The sequence below is a fragment of the Gopherus flavomarginatus genome, chromosome 11 (assembly GCF_025201925.1).
Source record: "Gopherus flavomarginatus isolate rGopFla2 chromosome 11, rGopFla2.mat.asm, whole genome shotgun sequence".
Taxonomy (NCBI): domain Eukaryota; kingdom Metazoa; phylum Chordata; order Testudines; family Testudinidae; genus Gopherus; species Gopherus flavomarginatus.
In genome coordinates this window covers 1,328,031-1,339,280 of record NC_066627.1, presented here as the reverse complement: position 1 = coordinate 1,339,280, position 11,250 = coordinate 1,328,031, and the positions used below count along the sequence as shown (strand labels likewise).

Here is an 11,250-nt window from a genome sequence, read left to right as displayed (position 1 = left end):
TCACAGCCACATACAGTGCTACACATAAAGAGTTGCACAAATTTACAATGGGGAGGCACACACATATACATACACACATACCCTAACATCCACATGTATGCACTCCCACCAACTTGCATGCATATGCTGTCATAACAACCCACAGCCACATATTCATGTATACAGTATATACATACAGTCATCACACATATAGATACAAGTCCTTCACAAAGATATACACGGTCACAATCTCATACAGGCATGAGTAGGTATAACTGTTTATTTACACACAAATGTAAACTCACATATCTACGGAAATACTCACAGAGAGAGACATCCATACGCAAATGGACATGGCAACTTTCGACGACCTTAGCCTAAGAGTGATCCCTCGCCTGTAAAGCTGTCACCATAAATTGGCTTCCACAAACTCATGGGGTAAATTTTTCAAAATCGCCTAAACTGCTTCTCATCCTAAATCCCATTTTCAAAAGTGACCGAAGTTCTAAAGAGCCCTAGATTCACTGAAAGCTAATGAGTATTAGGCTCCTAAATTTCCTAAGTGCTTTTGAAAACGTTACCCATAATCCTCTCCCTACACACCCTCTACATAACCTCACATAATCACTCACACACAAAACTATGCTCCTTCTTCCTGCCATAATCTCTGAGAAGCAGAGGTCACAGAAGGTTTCAAACTCTTATCTACCACCATGAGCAAGAGCAGAAAATTGACTCAGACACTTTTGCTAAATAATTTACTACTAATGCTATTTTGTAAGTTGTCTCAGTTGTAAACTTCTTTCTTTCTTTCTTTCGTCATGGGCCCTTATCAGTAAACTCGCTTGCACTCCTGTAAGTCCACATTAAAGTGAGTGGTGGCAGGACATTGACTCTGGGCTTACAGCAGTGTAACTTTCACCTTACTTCAGGAGGTTCACACTTCCAGCTGCATTAATCACTGTAGCCAAGAAACCACTTATCTCCATGCTCGCTAGTTATTTATTCTGATTTCCTGTAAAATTTGTTTCACAGGCAAAGGCTTTCAGTGCCACAAAACATCACAGACCCCCTCAGTCCTCAGGGTGAAGATGGGAAACAAATCAAAGCTAAGCTGCAATTCTGATACTCCGCAAATGAACCCAGGTTTTTACTGGTACCGCCTGGTTTCCAACAAAGCCCTTCAGCTCACCCTCTGCAGGGGTAATTCAAGCTCGTTTGATGCTCACTTTGTCAAGGACGCTTTTCTGGGAGGGGGATCATGCCTTCCACTTGCTGATCTCTCCCATCCTAGCTGACGACAGTGCTACCTAGTACTGCTACTGTGCGTCTGCAGGGCTCTGCAGTAACTGCACGCTTGTGTACACATGTAAATATGTGTCTGGAAAGGTAGGCCTTGTATCTGTGAACTGAGACTCTGGTCTCTTGGTTCAATTCTTGGCTCTGCCAAAGATTCCCTGTGTGATCATGGACAAGTCCCTTCCTCCAGGGTTTTCAGAATTTAGAACTTTGCTTAATTGCAGTCTAAATCCCTTGGGTGGTTTTCAAAATCTCAGCCTCCAAAGGCCACATGCACAACGAGGACAATTATATTTCCTGTTTTCCACCCTTTGTCTATTTACAGTGTAAGTCCTTTGGGGCCTGGGCATGCTCTTACGATGTGTCTGTACAGCACCCAGCACAATGTGGCCTAGATATGGGTGAGGACCACTAGATGCTATCGAAACACACACAGTAATAACATCGATATTAGAGATTTCTTGTCTGTGTCAGAAAACAAAGTGACAAAACAAAATATCCCAACTATAATGCTATTCCCAATGCAAATTATACTCTCCTCTTAATGATTAACTTTACCTCAATACCTGACCCTATTCCTCATCCCACTCGTGACTCCCCTTCAAAAATGTATGTGCTTTAGTTAGAAAACTTTTAACACACCTGACACTAGTGGGAGCTCTTCACCTATCATCTAGCTTTCAACCTAGCCATCAGAACAGAGACTTCTCATGTTCTCCAGAAACAGAGGGATGGATATTCATCTGTGTAACTCTACTGATTCTAGTGGAACTATGGCCAATTTATACCAGCTGCTGATCTGACCTTTTGACTTCGATGGGGCAAGTCTGATTTACACCAGTTGGGGGGCCTGGCCCATTGGTTCCAGTGGAGCTATGCTGTTTCACACCACTTGAGGATCTGGCTCCCAGTTGCACTATGCCCATTTCCATCAAGTGGGGATCTGTCCCAAGCTGTCTGAATGCTTTTTTTAAAAATGTGTTTGGTGGCTTGTAGCATATGACTTATTTACAGTGTGAAACCATAGCCACCTAGCTTATCACTGGTTCTCCACTTGTAAGGTAACTCCCTTCTCTTGATGTGTCAGTATATTTATGCCATCCGATGAAGTGGGTATTCACCCACGAAAGCTCATGCTCCAAAACGTCTGTTAGTCTATAAGGTGCCACAGGATTCTTTGCTGCTTTTACAGATCCAGACTAACACAGCGACCCCTTTGATATATTTATGCCAGAATCTGTAATTTTCACTCCATGCATCTGATGAAGGGGACTTTTTGCCCACAAAAGCTTATGCTCAAATAAATCTGTTAGTCTTTAAGGTGCCACAGGACTCCTCATTGTTTCTATTTGTTCTAGTGGAACCATGGCCACTTTATACCAGCTGCTGATCTGACCTTTTGACTTCAGTGGGGCAACCCAGGTTTACACCAGTTGGGGGCCTGGCATATTGACTCTGGTGGAGCTATGCTGGTTCACACCACTTGTGGATCTGGCGCCCTGACTTCAGATGCGCTATAGCCATTTCCACCAGGCCGGGATCTGTCCCAAGTTGTCTAAATGCTTTTTAAAATAATGTGTGTGTGTGTTCTTATTTGCAGTGTGCAAACACAGCCCTCCAGCTTCCTTCTGCTACTCACTAGAAGCTGGCAGGGCTTCGGGGTGAGAAGTTGGTGTGAAGCGTAGCATGTGGACAGATGTGTTTCTAAGATCCAGGTTACCACAGCAACCTTCTTCTTTGTCAGACTGCCAAAAACCCCTTGCCTCCTTGCAGCACCCGCCTGTTATCAGACGGCAGCAAAGAGAACAATATTTGTGTGTGTGTGAACTTTGAATGTCATTCGTTTCTCTGTGACTCTTATGAAAATGGCCAGGGGGGAGAAAAACAAAGCTGGTTTAAATTGTTAGAATTTTCAAAAAAAATATTGCTGCTAGTTTGGCGGGAAATCAATTCATAATTGCCATCTTTGCTTTAGATTGTATATACTTTGCAAACTTTGGACCTCTGAACATTCACAGCAAAGCATAATTTGTAGATAGAGAAAAAAGACCATAAGCAACAATTTTTAAACTGAGAAAAGGAAATACTTTTGCACACAATGAGAAATTAGCTTGTGGAACTCATTGCCACGAGAAGTCATTGAGGCCAAAAGCCAGGCAGCTTTCAGAAGAGGACTGGACATTTACACAGAAATTAGAATGTGCCTTTATAGCAGTAAAGATTTGAAAAACAACAGTGTTCGAAAAGAGGTAAATCCTCATAGTTCAGGATGTGAACTAAATTTTAATAAGTGAGGTTTAGGGTTAGGGTTGCTACATACATTTGTCATATGTAATCAAAATAAGAATACAAGTAAAATTTAAATAGATCAGTCATTTTAACTGGGTTTGAATTTATTAAGCCATAAAATAGATTACAATAGAATATTAATGTAATATCTGATAAAAAAATTCCATTAAAACATTTTCATGGAAAACTGGGTATTTAATTAAACAAAATCTTACATTGGAAGTGTCTGCTTTCCTTGAGAATTTTTGTGGTTTATTTTTTGTTGGAAAGCCAAAAACTGAAAATTTTCATCTGAAAAACAAAAGCATTTTGATTTTAGCAGTTTTTTGGCCAAAGAATATTTTAGTGTTTCAATTCGGTTGAATTTTGCCACTGAAAGTTTTAATGAAAATGTTTCATTTTTGTTAAAACTCTTCATGAAGAAAACAAAAACATGGATAAATCTAGGTCCTAAGAGGCACTCTTCACTTTATATAATTCTGAATAAAAATCCAATTATATTGAAATTAGCTTTTCCATATGTCTGTCATATGTACGTAAAATAAAATGAATCTCTTTAATTGGGTTTGACTTCATTAAAACATAAAATAGATTTGAATAAAAATCAGTGTAATACAGTTAGCACAAACAAACAGTAAATGTTGCCATTAATACAATTTAAAAAATATGACATTTAACTGCATCTGTTGAAACTAGCATTTCATATATCTAGAAAGAGCTGATTTATTCAAAATTAAAGTATACTGGAAAAAATAAAAGAAAAACTAAAAGTGCTGGAGGGAAGTAAAATAAAATGAAGAGCTAGTCAAAATTTTGGACAAAATAGTTTTAATCAAAAAGCGCTTTTATTCAAAAAATATTTTTCTCTCAAAAAAGTCATTGTTCAAATATTTTAAATTTTTGTGAAAATTTTCACAAAATGTATTGAAAATGTTATTGAAAAATATAAAATATTTATTTGTTCATTTTCTAAACACCAGGTTTTCAGTAGACTAAAATTTTTGATAATTATTTCAACAATATTTTCAATTAAAATTCAGTTTTTTGTTATATAAAAATTCAGTGGAGATTTTTGGAAAACACAAAAATTGGCTCAATTTTGAACCCTCCAAAAATTCCAGCTTTGAAATTTTCATTTGATTTTCATTTTTTGACCAGCTCTAATAAAGGGTAAAAGCCAATGAATTATTTGCTATCTTCTTCAAATCATTGCTTGTTCCCTTCATCCAACCTGTAAGAAAGAGAGCAGTTCATGATTGTTGTGATGTCTCATGGGTCAGATTCTTCCAAGTATATTCACATCAGTGCTGGACCAGAACCCACTCAAGTTAGTGGAAAGTGTCCCATTGAAGTCAATGGGTTTTGCATCACCTCCTTCAGGTGGAATTTTCAAAGAACATAGGGGAATTAGGTGTCCAAGTGTTGTATATTTCCAATGGGAGTTGGGCATCTAAGTCCTTAAACATCCAAAATAGATGAGACAGAGAAGATTATTCTCCCTGTTTTACGGGTGGAGAACCTAGGCCCAGAGGAACAAAAAATGGGAAGAGCCTTCCTGGGTGATCAAATCCAACCTCCTGCTATCCCAGGCAATGCCATCATATAATCCCATTAATAAACATGCCAAACTCCATCTTTAAACTACTTGTTTGCCCGAACTGCTCCTTTTGGAAGGCTGCTCCAGAACATCCCTCCTCTGATGGTTAGAAACCTTCTTGTACTTTCCAGTAGAAATATATTCATGGCCATTTGTTCTTGTGCCTGCCCTGCCCCTTAGCTTCGATCAGGGACGGCTCTAGCTTTTTTTGCCACCCCAAGCACGGCAGGCAGGCTGCCTTTGGTGGCTTGCCTGTGGGAGGTCCCCGGTCCCGCGGCTTTGGTGTACCCCCAGCCGAATTGCTGCCGAATCTGCGGGACCAGCGGACCTCCCACAGGCATGCCATCAAAGGCTGCCTGACTGCCACCCTTGCAGGTACTGGCTGCCACCCCCGCAGCTTGCTGCCCCAGGCACGCGCTTGCATTGCTGTTGCCTGGAGTCACCGCTGGCTTCAATAGCCCTTTGGTGTTTACCCTCCTGATCAATCCAATCCCTTGTCAGCCTTCATTCTGCTAGGCTAAACAAGACACACTCTTTTAACCTCCTCTCCTCCCATAAGATATGCCCTCCATTCCCCTGTTCAACCTAGGAGTTTCTCCACAATCTGTTGCCATTTGAATGCAGAGAGATTAATTCTGAGATTTTCCAGGGAATCTAAAACCCCTTTCAAAATTCCATCCTAAGGGACCGGTTTTTAAAGGTATTTTGCCACATGAGGATGAAAATAGGGATTTTCAAGTGCACCATGGGGGTTAGGTGCCTGCTTCTTTTGAAAAACCTGTTAAGTGCATATGTGCTTAAAAGCCTTTAAAATATGGCTTTGTCTGTCTTGCCTAAATGAATGTAGGGGATACCTGGACTTGAACCCAGCTCTAAAACCTAAAATCAGTGATTGAACCTCAAGGCCTAGTTTCTTCATTAGTAAAAGAGGATGGGAGGGCAGTCAATGGAGACTGAACAAGGTTTTTCCCCTATGCGTAGTGCATACCTCTTTGGAGGACATAAAAAGGGTCTATGCACTGCATAAACCCCACTGACCCTCAGTTCTTACCTCAGAAATAAAGGTATCTAGTGACCAGGAGCATATTCAAGGCAATGCTTTTTGTTAGCAACACCCTCAAGCCCAGCACAGTGATAGACAGCGCATTCATTTTCTCCATATCTTCACCTGCAAAAGTGCAAGAGAGATTGTGGCTTTGAAGTGGTAATTTGCTATCAGCACAAAAACAATGTGGTAAACAAACAGATACAGTTTTGCAGGTGTAGAAACAGTGCAGAATGTGCACTGGAAATCTGACTCTAGGATAACAGCTGTTCAGTGCAGCTGACAAAGGACAATTTTGCCCTAAATGTGATGATTTTACATTGTTCAGAGCACTAATAGTTTTCAGTGAGTCAAGCCACATTTTGGGCCAGATTCTTAACTGGAATAGAAGCCAATGGAAGTTACATGGATTTATATCAGTTGAAGATCTGATCTCTAAGCTTGATTCACCACTGAAATACAAGTTGACACTGGTGTAACTCTATTGAAATCAATGGGGTTACAATGATATAAAACTGGAATAACTCAGTAGTGAATCAAGCCCTAAAATTCCATGCATTTTCAAACCAACCTTGAAGGCTAGGAGTTGAAGTCCTGCAGACCTCCATCAGGCTTGTGGTAGGTCCAGGAGTTGTTAAAACTGAAGAGAAAGAAAATGAAACACAAGTGATTCACAAAAGCCTTTCATGATGAACAAATGAAATGTCTGAGATTTTTGCTTCAGTTAAGTTTCTGGACCGAGATCCAGTTTCTTAGCCCATATAAACAGCACTTTTGACTTTAGTGGATCCACTCCAGTTAACATCAGCTGGGACTGAGGACGAGGCCCTGAAAGATTATCTCCCAATTTGTATCTATTTCACTTATTTAAAAGAATATTAAGAGGTGATGTGCTCGCACTCTAAAAGTACCTACACAGGGAGAGGATTTCTGGCATAGGAAACAAAAACAGAAGAAGATCTAGGGTAAATTTTTCAACGTTTTTTAAAGGTATTTAGCTACCTTGCAGCTAGGCTCATAAAGGGATTCTCAGAAGTGGATATCAGTAGAAATTAAGAATCTAGGTCCATTTGAAAAGTCTGTTAGGTGCATCTATAAGTGGCTAAATAGCTTTTAAAAATTGTCCCTACTTCTCTTAGGATCCTAAGTTACATTTTCAAAAGGGATATAGGCATTTGGAAGCCAAAGTTTCATTGAATGTCAGTAGAGTTTAGGCTCAAAAAGGCCAGATTTGAAAGGTAAGCAACTGAAGATGGAGGTAGGGATCCAGTCGTATTTTTAAAAGGGAATAAACAGGTTAAGAGCCTAAGTCCCATTGGCTTTCAATGGGATTCAGGCATCTAACCTATTAGATGCTGTTGCAAAATCCCACTAGAGGCCAATATTTATCTTTAGACACATTAATACCTTTGTGAATCGGGCCCTTAGGTACTTTTGAAAAGCCCTTTCCAAGTCAGTAATGTCAAACTGGGAATATTACCAAACTTCTCTACAGTGCAGGTAATTAACCTGTGGGTGTTACCAAGGGAGGCGATAAACTTATCATCACATGGAGTCTCAGATTTTCAAAGATGATTAGAGGATGAGAGCAGCTAATTTGCAAATCCCTTATGCAGATTAAAAAATCTAAACTGTAAACTGGACACACAAAATTGAGAATGGATGTCTGGCCACAAGTGCTAACAAACAGAGTAGGGAAGACTCATTCTCTTCACTGCAAGAGCTGCTGCATGGAGTTATCTGGCCTGGGTTCTGCAGGAACTCAAATAAGATGATCATAATGCTCCCTTCTGGCCTTAAAAACATATCCTTAGCTTTCAATGAAACAGCAATGGTTTACAGGAGGTGAGGAGCCCGTCCAGTATTAAAGAATTTACTAGGGGTCATTCTTCTCTGACCCATAACACCATACCTGCTGCTCTCTCCGATGCTAGAATTGTATTAAATTTTTGGTTGTGGTGTTGTACTGAGCAATGCACATCTTGGTTCGATGTAATGTTGACAACCTTTACAGCATGGTATTTTCTGGATGAGAGGACAGGCTCAGTGGTTTCATACAGAATAGGGGCATCAGCATTCATGGACATCTTCAGTTCAGGAGGGTAGAAATCCTTTGCTAAGCAAGCAGTTGAACCACTGGAGTCTGCAGACTTCAAAATCACGAGAGAAGGCTGAGAAGGTGTTGGGTTATCTGAAAGGAGGAATTGATCATGTTGTCATGCATGGCAGTGCAAAAACTCAACTCTGAATGTCAAGTTTGTCATGAAAAGAAATCTCACAGGACATTTTAGTGATAGGTGCTGAGGTTAAGGTTAGGAGTTAAGGGCATAATGGCCAAGATCTTTTAAATTGATTTGTAATTTGGTGGGCTTCAGTTTTTGGCTCCCCAATTTAGGACACCTTAAGGAGGCCTCATTGAAAATATATGCGCCATCCACGCTCTGAAAATCAGTCCCACTTATGGGATCCCAAGTTGGGCACCCAAAATTACTAATCTCTTTCAAGAATGAAGGGCTAAAAGTCCAAATTTAATGTCTGCAGCATCTTCATATATACGTGCAGAGTTGGTAACTGAATTTCTACCTCGGCATTTTCAGGTTCAGTTCTCTGATTTCATGAAAAAATTCAACATTGAAGAAAGAAAATGTGTTTCCTTCTATCTGAATCTAAGAACTGGCTTCACCAGTAAAACTCTACCTTCTTTGCATCACTCCAGCAACCCAAAGCAGCCACAAGCCCACTTTAATCAGACAGTTAAGATGGCTTTATGTCGCTGCGGAGCATAAAACAGCTTGGGCTGTTGGTGGGGGGGGGTATATCAATTTGACAGGAAACCTCTTTTGAACAAAAACACATTTTTGTTCTATGATCATCTGCATGCCAGATATATTTTCTATGCTGCAGATCTCCGATGCATGAAGTGGTCCAAGTTCTGCTTTTGTTTATGCAGATGTCTGTCTATTGAATTTAACGTGGTAATGTGCATGCAACTGTGAGTGGAATTTGACCCTTTGATAGCAAAACACCCCGTGAAGTTGCTAGGCATTCCACCTTTATTACAGAGATCAGGCGATGTATCTTCTTATATGAAAGTGACCTCTAAGGACCTTACAGCTATTCATAAATTGGGCTCTGGCCCAACTCAAGTTAAAGTCAAAGAAACCCATTTTTTGAAAATAGGCCTGTGAATTAATGAACTTTTAGCACCATTTTACACACTGGAAACTGAGGCATGGAGAGATGAAGTCACTTCACCAAACCACTCAGGGAGTCGATCCAAGAGGAAGTTTTTGAGCCAAGATTGCCTTAGTCCCAGTCCAACCTCTCTTGTGTTTTCTTTTCCTATCTGTAAAATGGGGATAATGGTCATTCCTTTTCCCTGCAACTTTGTCTAGTCCATTTACATTAAGATTTTCAAAAAGCTTCCAAGTGATTTAGGAGCACAAGTCCCATTGGTTGGGCCAGGATCTTGATTGTTGATACTGGGTGGAAGAAGAAGAAGTAGACATGTATTGAATGGCTAAGCAAAAACTAAAGGAGGAAGTGACAACTCTTTGAAAACAGACAAAGGGGCTTCCCAACATGGGTGAATAAGAAAAATGTGCAAGATTTTACCAGGAATCTAGTGAGAGGAAACTTGGATAAATTAAGAAAGTATTTTTTTTGTCTGCGTAATAAACCAAAATGCTCACACAGAGAACAAAGAGACTATGGAATATGCTCCCTAGGAGAGTGGTAACTATATCAATTTATATTAGAAATCAGAAGTACCTGCTATAAGATGTCAAACCATCAGTCAAACTGGAAGAGAGTTTTGTGTTTTGTCATGGGATATAAATATGACACAGCAACCTGACAGCAATAATTCCAGAGAATGTGCAAGCAAAGAATGAGCCCAGCAAAGAATGAACTGACCCAAAACTAAACTTCTCTTCTTAACTCCAATCATGTCTTCACGTTCTAATTGTAATGGACCAAATCCTCAGGTACTGTAAAGCCACAGTGTTCCATTGACCTCTATGGAACTGTGCCAGTTTACATTAGCTGGGGATCTGGCCCACCCACACAAATGGTGTTACAGAGGATTCATGCCCTCTAGGGATCTGGCCCACTGACTCCAATGGATCTACAGCCAATTTACACCAGTGAGGTGTCTGGCTGCAGTGACTTAGTGAAAGAATGCTGGGTCAAAGCAGCTGAGGATCTGGATCCATTTTTACTAAAACATAGTTCCCTAGACACATAGTTATTTGTAATCATGTAAAGAAGCCTTCATAAAACAAGAATGTATAATATTTAGATTTTAAAAAATTAATACATTGTGATTTTTCAGATTATAAGAACATATAGACTATAAGAATTCTCTTTCCATAATGTTAAAATGGTTTACTCAAGAACTTACTTGGATCTACCGTAACTTTTGTCCCAGGAGAGTCAGAGTCCACAGTGATACACTTCTTTACAAAGTTGTCGTCTCTCTCTATGGCTGTGGCAGGGTATGAAGGGAGGTGACTTCTCAAAACTCTGTTCATTCCAATTTAATTCAGTTTGCTGCAGCAGGAAGGATCAATTTTACTGAGCAAAATAAAGTATGCTCCTAAAAAGCTATCCAAATATCTTTACATCTCCTTGTTGAGTGTAGTAAGCCATTGAATTGTCAGACTGAGCAAAGGAATGTGCAAGATAAACATTAATCTTTTTAAGTAGCTAGTCCAGTTCTTTCACATACACATTCACGACACTCCTAGGAAAAGTGACTGTTCTTCCCTTCTGTGCCTTGTATTAATGCCTTTACCCATTCCAAAATAAAATATCTGAGGGAAGATTTTCTTAAAAAGTTAGTTGTCATTTCTTCCATTTGAATTTTTCAAATTAACAATAAAAAGCCAGGCTTTCTGCCTCGTACCAAGACCACAGTATATTCATTTAGAAAATATCAGATCAAGGGTAAAAAATTCAAAACTATCTTAGACTAAGTATCATTTTTAAAAATGACATATGGCTACATCTGGAATTTCAAAGCGCTGCCGCGGCAGCGCTT

General features: G+C 39.7%; 1 gene segment (V, D, J or C); it reads right to left on the bottom strand.

The window, feature by feature from the left end:
• Window positions 1-4,537: 4,537 nt before the first annotated feature.
• LOC127031405 (T cell receptor delta constant-like) lies at window positions 4,538-11,024 on the bottom strand. The segment is given in 5 exon segments: window positions 4,538-4,798; window positions 6,216-6,332; window positions 6,781-6,849; window positions 8,122-8,400; window positions 10,612-11,024. Coding segments are annotated over 4 exon segments (594 nt in total).
• Between the last annotated feature and the right edge of the window lie 226 nt (window positions 11,025-11,250).